The sequence below is a fragment of the Asparagus officinalis genome, chromosome 1 (genome assembly GCF_001876935.1).
Source record: "Asparagus officinalis chromosome 1, Aspof.V1, whole genome shotgun sequence".
In the NCBI taxonomy this organism is placed as follows: Eukaryota; Viridiplantae; Streptophyta; class Magnoliopsida; order Asparagales; family Asparagaceae; genus Asparagus; species Asparagus officinalis.
Window position 1 is genome coordinate 82,826,856 of NC_033794.1, and position 17,882 is coordinate 82,844,737.

General features: G+C 36.4%; 1 protein-coding gene across 1 annotated transcript in view; it reads right to left on the reverse strand.

Annotated features, from left to right (window-relative positions):
- LOC109826817 (DNA repair protein RadA) overlaps positions 425 to 17,882 on the reverse strand; it is a 61,023-nt gene continuing 43,565 nt past the window's right edge. The window contains exons 10-15 of the mRNA XM_020393840.1: positions 8,826 to 8,981; positions 7,939 to 8,016; positions 6,162 to 6,200; positions 3,598 to 3,680; positions 2,607 to 2,679; positions 425 to 741 (exon numbers count right to left, since the gene is read on the reverse strand). Of these exons, the coding sequence (XP_020249429.1) occupies positions 574 to 741; positions 2,607 to 2,679; positions 3,598 to 3,680; positions 6,162 to 6,200; positions 7,939 to 8,016; positions 8,826 to 8,981 (597 nt within the window). The 3' untranslated portion in view covers positions 425 to 573. The remainder of the gene's footprint in view (positions 742 to 2,606; positions 2,680 to 3,597; positions 3,681 to 6,161; positions 6,201 to 7,938; positions 8,017 to 8,825; positions 8,982 to 17,882) is intronic.

Genomic DNA, 17,882 nt, shown 5'->3' on the forward strand with positions numbered 1-17,882 from the left:
CAATTAAAGTTTCATTTTGCAAACCAAACAAGTGTTTTATGATTCCAATGGAATCAAAAACAAACAAAGAAAAGTATAAAAGTAAAATTGATAAGGTGGACAACAACAAGTTGTGTCATAAATACACAACTTTACCAACAACAACCAAACAGCCCCTAAACCTACTTTCAGTTTTTTCCCAATTTCCAACGTCGGATGCCTTCTCCTATTTTCTTTAACAAACTTCAATGGACTTGAAGTCCCGTGAAGTTTGTTTGAACTACAAAATTTCACAACACTTGAAGTCCCGTGAAGTTTCGGAAGTTTTTTTTTTAAAAACCGACCTGGTTTCAGCACTAAGACTAAAACTAGGTCGGTTTTTGAAATTAAATGTGAAATGAGTCTTTTTTTGGGATTAAAAGTTCAAAAGGGACTGTTTTGAAAATTTGTCCCATAAAGTATTTAAAATGATATATAAAAGTTGTGTAATACACAACAATAATATATATTGGCCCTATTATCACTGTTGTCCCATTGACTGCAAAAGCATAAGCACCAATGACATTGGAAACAAAATATTAGGATTTGACACATTCATCCTTCTCTGAATACGGTGTTGATCATCTCTTTCAAAGTTCTGCAGCCTACAATTGTGATATCCATCTTGAGGGATCTGAGCGATTTCTCTGCTGTCTTAGGTATGACACATCTCTTGTACCCCAATTTAGCAACAGCTAGCACTCTCTTGTCCATTCGTGGAACCTACAAATGGAATATTGCACCAAATTAAGCGCAATGTGCATTAAAAAAGAAATGAGGAAGACGAAGAAAGACACAGTAGCAAAACAGATGGAAGCTAATTTTATTTTGATTGGTGAGAATGGTTAATATATGGAGGCATAGGCAGGCTCAGTCGTGCAAGCTGGATCCACCTACTATAATACTTACAAGCTATTACTTCCAATTAAGATTGATGCTGATATCAAAAATTAAATAGTTCATTGCACATCAACCCTGTAGCATCATTGTTTGAACCTGTAATTTCATTAGGAATAATAAAATTCTCTTTGTGCTCTGTTGAAGACAAAATTGGATGAAAGCAAATCTAGTCATAATATTAGTCAGGGTTGGACATTTATTCATAAATTTGATTTTGATGACCATGGCAGAATCTTTGTGGTTATGGGATAATATCCAATTCATGTTCAATGCTTGTTGATTTCTTGGGCGAATATCAAGGAGGATTTTATAAGGTTTTCTTTCACTTTTGTGTATGTTCATAACTCTCAAGGATTGAGATTCCAATTATGGAGAGATCTTAGGCATCTTACATCTCTGATTCAGGCTCCATGGATCATCTTGGATTTTAAACAGTTTTGCACATATGGAGGGGAAGCTAAATAGCAGGCCAATCACTAAAAGTACTATACATGAACTTCAGTCTTTCTTTCTGATACTAGAATTTTGACCGACATTATATTGGATGGTGATAATACTTTGACTAATAATACTCATAAGGAATTCTTTGGTGGCATGTAAGCAAGAATTGAGCAAACTAAAGAGGGGTTAATTACTATTCAACTTCAAGTCCAAGATGATTCAAGTAACCAGTCTCTTTATAATCTGGAAGTAGAATGTATTAAGAGGTACAAGACAATTTTGAGAGCTGAAAGTAAAATTTTGAAAAAAAGGCCAAAGTAAAATGGATTGGTGAGGGTGCTCTTAGTACAGCTTATTTTCATGCTGCTATCAAGCAAAGGAAGTGTGTTAATAATATTGTTGCTCTATATACCAAGGAGGGCGTGAAGCTTACTAATAAAACTGACAGAGAATGAAACCATATGCTTTTATCACATTATGCCCGGGGAATCTCATGTTCAGGAACTTGCCTAAAACTAAGGTAGGAGAAACATCAGTCCTAGCTGTTTAATCAAACTTGATCTTAGGAAAGCAAGCGACACCCTCAATTGGGATTTCATATATGCCATCATAGTGCGCTTTGGCTTTCCTTTAAGATACATCGGTTGGGTCATGCAATGTATGCAAAAGGGGAATTATTCTATAGTGATTAATGGAGAGCCAAGCAGTTATTTTCAAGGTAAATGGGGTATTAGACAAGGAGCCCCAATATCTCCTTATCTTTTTACTCTTCCTATGGAATATCTATCCAGGATGTCTTGCTTCTATTAGTGGTAATCTTTCGTTCAAGTATCGTTTAAAGTGTCATCAGCTCAAGTTAACACGTCTATCCTAGGCTGATGATCTTCTGGTTTCTCGCAAAGGTGAGATAAGGCTTATGGTCGACATTTTTCACTGATATCGAATAAAACTTACCACTCATACTGAAAAAAAAGAGTCCAGTTATTATCGTCAATAAGTACCTACAAGTTCAGTCAATGTTTCAACGAAAAATAAAGGCACAAAGTACCTTAATAAAAGTCATGAACCATTACTGACATCTTTGTTTGAACTGGAGGAGCATAGGTAGGGAGCTAAAATCTTTGCCAATGCAAAGAAAATTAACCCTAGAACTAATAATATTGAAAAAGACAGTGCCAGAAGATCAGTCAAATTTAACTCGTGGTATTTCAGAGTACCAAACCAACTGAAAATCAGATATTACTTACCGTGCGGAGCTCACCACCCAGTCCAATCTCACCAATAAATGCCACATCAGTCGGGATGGGAAATTCCAAGAAACTGCAAGCAAAAAAAGAATCCTTCAATCTAAACTGCTAGAGAAAACAAAAGTTCCATGAACCTATCTCGCACTGCAATACATTTATCAGCAGTATGAATGAAAATCTCTACCATGTAATATCAGTCTAAATCTCTCATGACACCCATACATAGTGACAACAAACCATTCGCCTAATACTATAGATAACATGAGCTCTACCCATTAAAAGCACATCTCATGTTTGTGTTTCGATCCTTTTGGATGATCTAGTCTGTTTATGCTTCCTCCAAATATGCACTCGCACTTATAAACAAGTTCGGGATATGGTTGTTTCCCAAATTATTTGAGGATTATGGGGTGCACAACAAAACATTCTGGGAACAGGTTTTGAAACTAGAGGTTTGAACCAAAACTCCCCATGAAAGAATTAAAAAATTTAGAATCTCAGAGTAATTAGAATTCTAGGAAAGGCAACCTATCAAGCTAGACTTTGGATAAGGATCCCATAAAAATTAAAACACTCATTTATTAGTACACAAAGGGAAATTTAACCTTCAATTCCAATGGATACATATGTGACCCGAATATGTTCAAAAAGTATTATCTAGTACATTAAATATGAACTATTTCTAGAGTAACCACACTTTTTACACGCATTTGTACAATTATATGTCCAAATTGATGAAGTGAATATCAAAATACTAAGCAACAAAGAGCTTTGTACAGTATTATGTGTGATTTACAAGAAAATATCCTTCTCTGGGGTGGTTCACACAGCTCTAGCTAGCAAGGAAGACAAATAATTTCTCTATAGGGAAACACAGGAAACAACCTTATATCTATTTATAAGTTGTAAAAGATTTGATTTACTGCCAGGTAAAAGGCAGCATACTACATTTACATTTCAAAGCAACAAAATGCTAAAAGAAAACATCTACCTGCTGCATATTGCAGCTGCTATAGCAAGGTCTCCAGCTGTCTCTGTCAACTTAAATCCACTAACAACATTCAGAAAGATAGCCTGTAAGAAAGAAGTAAATTCACTGCATGCTTAAAATTCTATGCCATAAAATAAATGTGAGGTAAATTTGCCAGCAAAGGACATAAATCATAAATGATGGTACACAGTCCTAACCTTGCTACCAAAATAGAAACATAGAAAACATCACAACAGATGAAGCCAAGGAATGATGTGTGAGGAAACAACAGAACTAAAATGGAGAACTAGGATTCTTCCAAGGATGGGTTTTTAAGGAACAACAGAACTATGACCAAGGTTTTAAATAACGGATTTTGAAGAACTATCGAAAAACCAAAACCCATATCAGATTGCAACTATCGGGGAAATATCAGACAACCAAAAGCCACATCGAATTGGGAACATTGGGGATGTGAAGTAAATATCAGAGTGATATATCGGATGATGTGCATATATAATACAATATCCTAAATGTAATCTGAACATACTCAATAAAACCTAAGCGTACAAAAATGTAATTAATATATATTGAGGATCACTAACCAATTGTAGAAACTTACTTAGGGGAAAAAGAGGCTAGAGTTTGCTAAAAAAAACTTCATAGGGTCCAGATTTTTGCTAAAAAATTTCACAGGGTCCAGATTTTTGCTAAAAAAACATTAAACAGATTTTGCAAAACTATATTGTTTTGCTACAAATCATATAAAAGGACATATCGGCCAGCATATAAGTTAATATATTGGCCATGTCGGGATATGTTGCCCAAAAAAGGCCAAAAGGCAGTATTGAGATCATATCATGTAGTGTCAAGCCTTACAAATGAACACATAGTCCAATATATCGGCTATATCGGGGAATATTTGAAACAATGAGAAGGCACTTTTTTCCATCTCACAATAATATCCTAAGGGCTTGGTATTTGCATAAACATAATTCATACTCAATTTTCCTTTTATGTTTAATTTCCAAAGTAATAGTTTCTAAATATTAACTTATTTCCTGTTATAAAAATGACGAGGGAAACTTTATCATAGGGTTTTGACTTAAATAGCATTGCTCCTTAGAACAGAGAATCATACATCCAAACCTGAAAGGCAACAATATACTTTATTTCGGAAAAAACTGATGGCACCAATGTAGGGGCTGCTATAGTTTCATAAACCCATGCATTGTTCTTTCAGTTCCCATATTTTGCCACGGTGTTGGTTCCTACCTCAATATTTCCTCTATTGTGGAATACATTAAATTTGTCCTTAGGCTCCACTCCACTAATTTGCTAGTGGTTCTGCATTAGAATGAGGGGAAAAAGGCATTCTCTTGTAGTTTGGACTAGCATGTCATCTAGAAACTACACCATAATTATGCAAAGCCTTATTCTTTTTCAGTTAAAACATTCAACTCTATAGTAGTAAGGCATCCTAATTTTAAAAATCTAAGTCCCTGCTCATAGCCATTTTCAGGAACATTTTATTTTTAGGGCAGTGTTCAATACATGGGAAAAAAAGATCTTGTATTTGCCTTGCCAGGTTTTAAAGAAAGCGTAACTAAAGAACAAGATTCTCTGGTCAAAAGGAATAAAGCTCAAATTCAATCAAGTGACTATAATAATTTTAAATTTTAAACAGGTCAAATAAACACAGTTCTGGACGCTTCTTGTATCTGCTTGGTTAGAATCATAATTTCCTCTTCAATAACTTACCACTGTAATCATGTAAAATTGCAGCAATCTTGCAATTCAGGATGCTTCAAACACGATGCCATTACATGAAGATTAGAAGGGCTGGATTCATGATAAATTTTTTATGCAGAATTTTAAATTCGTTGTGTAGGGCTACCAAGTCTTTAACTCTATGCATTAGCTACAGAAGCATATGCTGCTTTAGGCAGGATCAGCAATATATCCTATTTGTTGGCAAAAATCCAAGGTAGTAAAGTACACGGGAAAAAAAAGAATTTAAAGGATGCAACTTTAAAGAGAACAATGGAACATGAATGAATCTTTAGCAAAATTTTTCTAGAAAATAATGATGTGACAGTTAGCTGGGAATGGGACAGATTTGGGTTGAACCTGTGCAAGCCCGAGTCAGACCCGTAAGTTTTCTTGAGTCCCAATCTAAAACTGCGACTAATTGCGAATGCTTTAGGGGATAACATCCAGAAACTCCTACTAATTGCGAATGCTTTAGGGGATAACATTCAGCAAGTAAAAATTAAATCTAAAAAACTAAAGTAGCTTACAATTATATGTTGATGGATAAATGACCACGAGGGAACAGCTGGAATGAGCAAACTAGCATCTCACTTGAATAGGATGAAAGGAAGTTATACAATGGTTTGAACAAATATAACAGGACCCCTCCACGCAATAGGAGCATACTATCTTATTTGAAGTTGCTATCAAGACAAAATTAAATATTAGAAAAACATATCAAAGCTGTCAATATGTAATAAAGCTGAATGACACATAAAATAAAGGTATAAAATGCAAAGATAAGAAGAAAAGTCAAGCACTGAGATTCATACGCTATCTTGGAGCTTTAAACCTGCCTGCTTCATAAGGACCTTCAAGAAAATGAAGTTTCCAAAGGTAAGCTACTAAGCAATGGTCAGATAATTTTATAGCGTGGTGAACGAAAACAGTTAGGAACTTAAGATTCAGAAAACTTTCGACAGAAAACCAAGAGGGTCAAAACTTTCATTTATTTGATAACCAAAAATATGTGCAGCACATAACAATTTCTATATTCATGTCACAAATAAAAAATCTATTATTCTAGAGTATAATCAGGCCATCATATATAATGGTTCAGTTCCATTGTCGAAATTTTCATATACATATACACCTAAAACGTTCCTATCTTATCTTATTATATTTCAGCATTGGTTATCATCTTAAATGGCAAGGTTTTAGGTATCAAGGAAATATCAGACACCCATAATTTATTTTGGATTGCGGATATTAAGCAAATATCAAGGATGTGTAGTAAATATCGAAGTGTCATATCGGACTAAGTTCATATATAAATATAATATCCTAAAATGTAATAGAAAAAAACTTAAATGAAATCTAAGCATAGAAAACTGTAAATAATATATGTTTACGATCATTAACCAATTGTAGAAACTTACTTAGTGCAAAGAGCCGACTAGAATTTGTTATAGCCAAAAAATACTTCATAGGGCTAAACTTTTTTGCTAAAAATAATAAAGAAATTTGGCAAAAGTATATTGTTTTGTGATAAGCCATACAAAAGGATGTGTAGGCCAACATATCGGCTGGCATACCACCCATCTTGGGGATTTATCATCCAAAAATTGCCAAAAGGCTGTAAAAGATATTGACGTGTCGCTTTGCGGCACGCCTTATAAAAGAATATATTGACTGACAATATCAGCCACATCACGTATATTTAAAACAATGATACAGGGTGGGTCATGGCTTTTATGACTATATGACAACAGTTTATATACTAGCATTTCAAGGCTATTGCTGCTCAAATGCCAAAATCAGGCGCTCTTCTTCCTATCATAGACCGAATCCTACAACGATAATTAACATTCCAGCAGACAGTTTATTATACAAGGCTGACTAGAACTCAGACCTAAACTAATACTAGAAATGTGTAACATATTCTGTCCAAAATAAACAAATGAACTCAGACGTAAAACAACATTTGGAATGTCTAACAACATTCCTGTCCAACACAAACAAATAGTGATGAATTAACAGCCCACCATCGCGACTCATAAGTATACAGTGTAATGCATATCCCTGCTGTTCAACATATTAGACAACAGAGTTAGCCAGCACGTACTTCATGGAAAAACTCCAACGTTGCCTGCAGTTTACCTGACCTGTAGTGATGTAGAAGCCAGAAGGCACTGGATGATTCTGCGAACCTGAGCCAGCATGTAGCCGCTAAAGTAGAACCACACTTGGAACTATTTTTTACCTTCTACTGAAAATTTCTAAAAATTTTCGAAAGTTAAAGATCCAGCAAGATCGCACAAAAAGGTACCAGTAATCAGTCAGCTAAACAAAAAGAGACCTACTTCTCTCTTCAGCAAACAAAGGTTCATACATTTAATCAGGTCAACTTTCTCTTAGCTGGCTTCTGTATGTTTAGTTGGCCAATTTTACAAATGATTCCATTTGCATGATATTTTTGTTCAGTTGAACTGAGAACTTGCTCAGTAGGGCAAAGCCAAAAAAATCATAACACAAGTCCCAAAAAAGGCAACAAGATGCTAGCTTGCAATGTGGTCAGTGATTGTAATGTGTTGTTAGTTAACCACTTACAGCAATTATCATGTCAGCTCTGCTTTCTCGTACACCATCAACATGTCTTGCAGTAGACGAGCCAGAAGCACATAATGCCTGTACAACCATTCAACAAGATTTGTTGGATGGAAACTGGGTAAGTGCAAAAGCAACCTTAAAGTGCATAAAATAACAGACGAAGTAATGTATTAGTTGAATTTATGAACTGAAAATAGTTGGACGAAATAACCATTTAGCTTTTTTGTGCTTTCTGCAAGCTTCAACAATGTTGAAAATCAAAATTTAAGTCATGCTTTGCGAAATCCATATTTTATATTTCTGAAAGAAAATGTAAATAACTTTGTCTCAAGTATGGTCTGCTTTCAAGCTTTAGAATTACAAACAAGTTGAATGAACAAACAACAGGTTTATAATTTTATTTGACTTGTAGATGTATTGCATTTATACTATTTTCAAGGCATTGTCAGGGACAACCATGTCTCCGCCTTATCCAGTGGAAAATCTTACTTGCCAGTGTTGTTTTTTGTCGACTTCCTAGTTCTTGCATGCATTCACATGCTTATGGCTAGGAATAAAAAAAAATATAATACAATCAAAATCATTATTTAGTCCTGTCCTACTGCTTGTCAAAAGGGAAAAAGTCACTAAAGCAGACTCTAAAGAAGATTTCAGAACACAACGTGGAGACTCTAAGCTGGTCCCAAAATCTGTGGCAAAGGAAGCTATATAGTGAAAGAACAATAAAACTAGAAAAAGAAGCATAACATAGAACCATGACAGGCAAATTTTGAGCAAATTAAAATAAATAATCATAAAAGAAACAGAAATTTTGTGTTGATAACAAAAGGCTAGTAAGTGAAGTAACAACTTTTGTTTTCAGGGAATAGGTAAATTAGAGAATGCACCTGGATTTCTAATACAAAAGTTCGAGACCCATCAACAGTTACAGCAACTGCAAGTCCAGCTAAGACCTCAGAATCAGAATAATGTTCCGTTAAAAAAATCTCACTAGGATTTGAGACTGCTTCAAGGCCAGATTCTGACATTTCAAATACCCCAAGCTGACAAAAAGAGAAGAAAACTTATTGTAGATGCTAAAATAGATCTTATTGTAATTCAGATGGTCACACAAGTATAATATCTATAACTATGAGGTCATAGATCATCTTCAATCATATAGAAAAATAAAGTCAAAGACTTTAAAAATATAACTAGCAACCCACAATAATAACTGCAATATTTATTATGAAGGTACCACCGGTCCACCAGGTCACAAGAGTGTATTTATTCATGGAACATATAGGTGTTGAGCATAGATGCATGAAAATTCTAGACTATCGTAATTCAATAATATAAAAAGGGTGTAAACTTTTGCAAGGTTGGTTAAGTGAACTAAATTTGAGTTATTAAAAGTCTCATGCTTTCGTTAAAAGTGAAAGCAACTAGAACATGCATATTATGCTAAGACAGAACTTCCCACTTTACAGTCCTCACAACATGGCCAGTAAATTCCTTAGTTACACTGGAGTGTTATCTCAAATTTGGCCTCAAACTTCTATTTAACTGCTCCCAGTTTCATGCTTAAGTGGCTATTTTGAATTGGTGTTAAAGATTCCAAAGGGGATTGGCAAGGGAGCCAATAGTCAAATATGGTATCTATTCCTCTATAATAATGAGATGACCCAAGATTCACTATTTATGCTATAGAAAATGCTACAGGAAATTAATGTAGCATTGTTACTATAGAACAAACATGAAATAAATTACTGTAGAATTATTACTGCAGCACAGGCGAGAACAGTAGCATTTTAACATTACTGTAGCATTATTACAGTAGTTCAGGCGAGATACTGCAACATTTAAAAATGTTACTGTACCACTTACAAAAATTGTATTTAAATACATAATTACTGTAGCAGAAATAAAAAATGAATGCTGTGCTTTGCATGTGGTGCAAACTAGTACTGAATTATTTGACTAACTACAATTCTATCTAGTGACAGGTTGATGAAATGCACTCTCCTTAAACTGTGAGAATTACTTGCACTGTGAATTTTTTTTAATAGTATCATATAATAAGCAACCATTGGTTCTTAATTCTTAATAAGATTGAAGCTGCCTTACATTATCATCCATTTTTATTAGGTTAGGACAAATTTTCAAATTCGATCTATTTAGAAACTTAATTGTCAAAAACGACTCATTTTGAAATTATTTACCAAATTCGACCCAGTTAGTTGGCTGAAACTGGGTCGAATTTGGCGAAAAAATTTACGAAACTTCATGGGATTTCAAGTCCCGTGAAGTTTAAGATCCCGCTAATACATATGATTATAGGTATATAAGTTCAAGGGACTTAAGTTTCGGGCAATTCCAGGAAGCTTGGCAGACGAACTCCTGATGTCGATCGATCAGTGGGTCCCCGCCGAACCCCCTCACTAGGACCCTCGGCAACCTCTCCCATTCTACTGAAACCCTCGTCGGATTGCAGTATTCATGGTCCCTATCGGCCCCCACCGACAAAGCCAGCTCCCACATCAGGTCGTTCACAGCCAAAGGCAAGATCTTATCCTCCCCGGATCTCGCCTCCGACTTGGCCCTCCCCTTCTCGCCTAATTAGCGCTAGTTCAGGATTAGCCCGATGATCTTCAACGGGACTAGGTTTAGGCCCATCGAGCGAAGGCCGAGGTGGAAGACGATGTTGCCGCGACGCTGTAGCTCACCCTCGATGGCAGGCCTAGTTTCGAGAAGTTCGCGTGTGGATCCGATGCCATGGGGTTCGGAGGGCTGGAGGGCCTGGTCATTGGAGGAAGAGGGCAGCTAGTTCGGGTTGTCAACGGCGTCATCATATTCCCAAGGCAGCGACGGAGGCGGCTGCTCAATGCCCGCGCGAGCCAAGGCGATAGACGACGGAAGGCGAAGGATAAGCTTCGGTCCGGAATGCCCAGCGACGGTTAATCCTATTATATTACAGGCGCGTGGAGAAGAGGTGGACGAGGCCGGAGGCGGACGAGAAGAGGACGAAGTCACCACCGTGAAAGTAAAGGACGACGGGGAGCCTAGGACGATGAGGTGGAATATATGCCTAAAACTTCACGGGACTTAAAGTCTCATGAAGTTGGCTGAATTGAAAATTTTCATAGGACTTCAAGTCCCGTAAACTTATATACCCCTAACCAAAGTTGTTAGCGGCCTTAAACTTCACGGGACTTAAAATCCCGTGAAGTTATGTAATTTTTTTCTTCAAAATCGACCCTGTTTCAGCCAACTGGCTGAAACTGGGTCGATTTTGGTAATTAATTTGGAAATAGGTCGGTTTTTACAATTATGTTTCTAAACAGGTTAGTTTTGAAAATTTGTCCATTAGGTAAAAGCTGAAGATGTTTAGCGAAAAAAAGAATAGGATCACAACTTTTCTCCATAAGATCAAGGCCAATGACTTAGATCTATAGTTTGTCTGCATATCCTTTTCTCTTAATAAAGGGAATGCAATCTCTGCTCTCTCATAAACTCATAGCTAGAACCGCAGGGTTTCTTCTCGATTGTATAAAAACTAAAAATAAATGAGTAGATCCATGGCAGGTCAATCTACGCTTGACAATTTATTTCATTGAAACCTATTAAAGGAAGGACATCATACTGGCAGATAATCACTAAACAAAAACATGTGTTCGACTTCATTTTTAAGGGGAAAAGGTGATGATGAACCTAACCCCCAAGAAATAATGAAATATATGCAAAAATTAGAATCTAAGATATTGAACGTGCCAGTTTTGGTACTTGTGTGCTGCTTTGTGAAAATCTTAGCACTGGTCACGGCTTGGCACGAACTTCTTACTAATAGGTCTTTACCATGAACTTGTAACAAAAATATTAATCAAGGAGAAGCTAAGCCTATCCAGGATGTATTAGATCTCTCAATTCTAATTAACCAACTAGCCTATGACATCTTGCACATCCTCGATTCCTATCAGTACTTCAGCTTTGACGGTGCTTTTCCTAACATCACCTAACACCTCAAATTACACATCAAGTAATCCTAAATGAAATATCCATATAATCATAATTATAAAGTCCTTAATAATCAAACCAATGTCATTTATGTTTCCACAACTAATAAAGCAGATCTTCAATTTAACATAAACACTTTATATATTGTTTTCCAACAATTTCAACTTGGTAAGCTTAAAGATTGTTTTTCAACTTTTTTTATGTTCAGATTTGAATTTTCCAATGCATGGACAATGGTAAGCAATTGAGATTGCTTGTCCTCTTTGCCAAGAGAATAGCAGGTTTGGTATATTTATGAAGAAGTTTGAAGTAAGTCTAGTATAGTGTTTTCAATACGCGAGGCGCAATGCGGGGCACAAAGTCAGTTTACACGCGCGCAATGCGATGCGTGCTTCCGAGCGAAGCGAGGCGCACTCCAGATCATAAAAATTTTGAAGATACACAAGATGCATAAAAAAAAAATATTTGTGAAATTTCACATAGAAAATGTCAATGACTCAAGATAAATAAAATATATACTACTAAATCACAAGATAAAGTTTTAATCATTGAAGCAAATCAAGTTGTCCATCAAAACAAAGCAACTAAGCAACTATAACACTTAAGGAGTTCACTAACATCAAACCAAAGCAAGCAATCTCATAAAACAAAGCAAACAAGTAGCAAAACAATAGCCTAATGACTCTAATCATCCTCATTAACATCATCATCCCCCTCAAGGGGAATATCCTCCTCTTCAGTGTCCTCGTCATTAAACCGGCTCCCTCCTCCTCAATGATAAACCAATACCACTCGAAGATCCTCAAAACCTACTAGTCGATCTTAGATATATAGCATCACCTTCTTCAGCTTCTATCGCATCTCCTACAACACCATATGTAAGGTTGTCCTCGCCCTCCACCAAGTCATTCTCTGCATTTTTCCTTCACCGAACTGTCCTAACCACTCATTACTTTCATCTATATTAGCCAACTTAATCGGATCAATAAAATCTCTGCAGTCAAATCTCTCCTTCAAAACTTGGTTGTACTTGCAGTAAACTAGATCTTGCAACCTCTTATGATCCAATCTATTCCTCTTCTTAGTGTATATCTGTAATTTATACAAATCAATCAAATCAATATCTATATCTATAAGGGAATTAAATATATTTTGTTGAATAAAATAAAACTAATCATACTTGCTCAAAAGTATTCTAATTTTTTCACAATCAAAGGAGCTACAAGTAAGGCTGAGGACTCTAACAGCAAGCTTCTGCAACTCTGGTGTTGATGCACCATAAGACTCCCACCAATCAGATGTCAATTTAAATAGAGTGTAATTAGTAGTGTATTTCCTGTAAAAAAAATCTAGTCAATTGAGGGTTAATATTATGCATATTTACCTGAAGACTTCTTTTTGTTTCTCTTAGCTATATCCATACCAAAATGACCCCCAATATACATGTATATATCCAACTACCTATCAACATTGTCTTGGTCTTGTGTAGGCACCATCTTCTCAATAACTTGACAAAGACCTTTCATAACTTCATCATCTCCTTGGATGTTTGGATAGTCATAGAAAAAATGCAGGATTAAGGTAATATATGCAGCATGCAAAGACCGATGAAGCTGATCTTGTCACCTCTTATCAATGATATCAAATATCTCAGAATATTTTGTTAAATCATCAACAAAAACTTTAGCAATAGTCTCCTTAGCTCTACCCATCGCCTCATAAATGAATCTCATAGCAAGCTTCTTGTCACCATCAACAAGTTTCAGAACACCAATAAGAGGAGTCGTAAGCTTAAGGATACGAACAATGCTGTTCCAGAAAGATGACATATGAGCTATCCTTTCAGCTGATTTGCCCTTTGAATCTCTTGCCCACTTACTTTGCCCCCATTTCTCCAAATTATACATCTTTTTGAGGTTATTTTTCTGTTGATGGATGCTTGACAAAGTCATAAATGACGTGGCAAATTATGTCACTGCCGGTCTAAGAAGCTCTCTGCTACTAGTTTCACCTCTCATCAGCTTCAAAACCCACGCATGTGAGTAGATGAATCCCGTCAACTCCATAGCTCGACTCAAGATTAGTTTCACAGATGGTAGTTTACTAATATCCTTGAGCATGAGATTAACACAGTGAGCAGCACACCGAGTCCAATATAAATGAAGATACTCTTTTTCCAATTCCGCTCCTATAACATAAAAATAAAAAAGATCAATATCAGAACATCCTAACATAGCAAAGGATTCATAACCAAAATAAAATCAATTGCTTAAATTTTACCTGCATATTGAGACTAGAATGGTTATCTGTGATTATATGGACAACATTCTGAGGTCCTATGAGCTTAATCTGCTCACTAAGTATCTCAAACATTCAATCACCCGCCTTGATCTCATCAGAAGCATTAATAGAGGAAAGAAACATCATACCATCAGGAGAGTTCACAAAAAAGTTGATCAATGTCCTCCCCTTTCTGTCACTCCAACCATCTGACATGAAAAAATAACAAAAATAACATTTAGTAGCTCATACCTCCTTATGAGGTTGCATCAGATCATCGGTGCATTTTTTTTCCTTCCTAAGCAAAGGCTCTCTCAAATGGTATAATGTCAGAGGAGGCAAGTTAGGCCCAAAAGCCTTACGGACTGTAACATGATTTTGAAAGACCTAAGAAACACCGTATCATGAGGAGAGTTCACAAGAAAGTTGACCAATGTCCTCCCCTTTTTGTCACTCCAACCATCTGACATGAAAAAACAACATTTGGTAGCTCATACCTGCTTATGAGGTTGCATCAAATCATCGGTGTATTTTTTCTTCTTCCTAAGCAAAGACTCTCTCAAATGGTGTAATATCGGAGGAAACAAGTTAGGCCCAAAAGCCCCCACAGACTTTAACATGATTTTGAAAAACCTAAGACGAGCTGTATTAAAGGGAATGCCGGCTTGATACCACCACCGAGCTATGTCTTGATGCACTTTAACCACTGTATCTTTGTTGAGACTTTCTTCAATACATGTTTGCCTCAACTTGCGCCTTCTTTCATCCTTGGCGACTTCTAGAGCTCGAATGTGAGAAATACATCCATCGGCCCCTTCCTCTTTGGGCCTGTTGAAGATCCCACACTGTGCAATTTAACACTCCCCCTTCCTCTTGTCGTTACCGAATATGACCTAGGAACCGCTGGGCCTCTTCCTCTATCTCTAGATTCTTGTACTTGTACTTGTTCATCTTCAAGCTCATCATCGATCTCCAGCGTGATCTCATCTCCAAGATCGGGGAGATAATCATCTATAGCTTGTTGTCTTTTAGCTATCTTTTATCTTTCTTCATAATCTTTTAGCTCTTCAACCAAATCGTGAGGGATTTTTTGACAAAGACTAATATTTTTGCGTTTCCTATCCGTCCCGATTAGATGCTCTTTTTGTCGGGATATGCCGCCATTTGTAATCTTGTTACAAAATATCCACTTGTGTCTATTAGCATTTCCATCATCAACTAATGAAGTATATTTCCACGTAGGATCTTCTACCACTACCCACTGATAAAGACATCTATACCAAAACACAATTTTCAACTAATCACATTATCACATATATGCATTATGCAACAAAACTCATAAATTCACAAATAAGATACTACATAGATTTAGTGAATCAAACTTGTACGTTAATTTTCATGCAATCATGCAAATTATCCAAACTTTCATACTAGTAGTACATTGCATCACTAACAACTATATTGCTAATATTTTATTTTCCTCTTTACAGGTTACACATGGTGAATCGATTAGTAGCACTACACCTAGCATCAAATAGCAAGAATCAATACTCGCAGACTCGCATGGAGAATCAACTAGTAGCACTACACCAATAAGCTTGAACAATTTCAAGAATCATGACTGATATGTAATTATGTATTAATAAGAAGCAAGCAATTAGTTCATAATATCATGACTATGTACATTAAAATCAAGCCAAAGAAAAAAAAATAGTTAACAGTCAAGAGAGATAATAATAATAATAAAACTTAATTAATAACCAACAACTAAGAAGAGTAAGTTAGTTAACATTTAATCTCTCTTTGTAAGTTAGTTAACAATAAAATCAAATCAAGTTTAGAACTTTAGAAGAGTGAACTTAGTTCTTTAAGCAGTGAAGTCTATAACTAATTCATCAATTTCCATTCTCTCTTAACAATTAACAGTCAAGACTCAAGACAAATAACAATTAAGAACCAAGATTTTAAGTTTAGTTGCAAACTTGCAAATGAACAAGGAAAAACAACAAGAAGGGCGAAGAGAGAAGCAAAACGAAAAGAAAAAAAGAAAAAGACCGAAAACATCGCTGAGAAGAAAAAAAAAGGAAAACCAAAAGAAAACAAACAGAAAGGAGCAGAGGAACTTACCTGCTGCTCATCGTCGCCGATCATAGTCGCCGAGAGTCGCTCACCGTCGCCGATTGCACCACGTCGTCGTCGATTGCAGCTCGTCGCCGCTCGTCTTTGCTGCTTGCTGTTGCCGAGTGGAGACCGCAAGGGGAAATCGAGAGAAAGAGTGAGAGAAAGAAGCCACATAACCCTAAAATCACTTTTTTGTTTTGGGTTTAAGTAGGAAGCAGGTTTGTACCTAATAACCTACTGTAAAAAGCTAGGATTCTCCCATGTTAGCGAGGCGCACGCCTTGCCGACGCCCGCAAGCATTGCGGGGCGCTCCCTAGGCGCGCGCCCGACGCAAACGTAGCGCCCCATACTACGCCGAAGCGCCTCGCGTGATAGCGCTTTTAAAAACAATGGTCTAGTATGTCTGTCAGAAATCAGAATGCAATAATTGTTGCAAGCAAGATTTTAAATATCAGGCACTAAGGAATATTGGACGGCCAAAAGTCATCGTATTATGGATAATAGGGAAAAAAATCTAGAATATAGAGTAAATACTAGAGTGTCATATCAAATGATATGTATAAATAATATAATGTCTGAAAATATAAATCTAAACGCACTTAATGGAATCTAAGCATACAAAATTATAAATAATATATGTTCAGGATCACTAACCAATTGTAGAAACTTACTTAGCAAAAAAGCATATTAGAATTTGCTAAAAGACTTCATCCTCCTCTATCAATCGTCACCCTTACCCACAAACCCCAACCTAATCCCTTAACCATCAAACCTAACTAACCCTAACATTATCCTTCTCCCCAACCAGCTTCTCTCCAGTCCATAACTTCTATCCACCCAGATTCGCTCCAGCAAAAGATTTAATTTAGCAACCTATAGTTCAATATCAGTCAGCCATAGACTTAGCTGTCGACTTCAACAGCAGATCAAGCCTTTGACCTCGACCAGCCCTCAAACTCAATCAGTCCTCAACCCCCCTTGACTTTGCCTCCAATCTAGTAAAAGCTAGAGTTTTCAGTCGGAATTAGATCTCGAGATCGTTGACAAAAAAATCCCTCTTTCTACCACCCTGATTGCAATTCTATCTTGACGAACTGGACAGCCGAACAGAGAATCATGATCAACGATACAGCTACATCCTTGTTGTCTTTCCAATGGCTATGCTCCCTTCAAATTTATTCATCATCCTTTTTCAGTAATCATTGAATTCGCTATGAGTTGAACTGATTGCTTTCATGTAATAAATTTTTTTTGGTGCTCTACTGGTACTATGACTATCTACACGTGTTCTACACTACTACTACCACTACCCGTGACTGCTACCAAGGAGGAACATGATCATTTACAAATCACCACCATAAAGCTTAATGGCAAGAACTATCTGATATGGGGAGAAATCGGTTCTTGTTTACTTGAGTTTAAGGGAAATTAAAGTTGATCATGTCCTCGAAACCTGATATTCCCGCCACCGCTACTGCTACTACTAACAAAGATACTGCAATAATTTCTACTGAGAAGTTTAAAGAAGACTGGGAACAACATAATTCCAC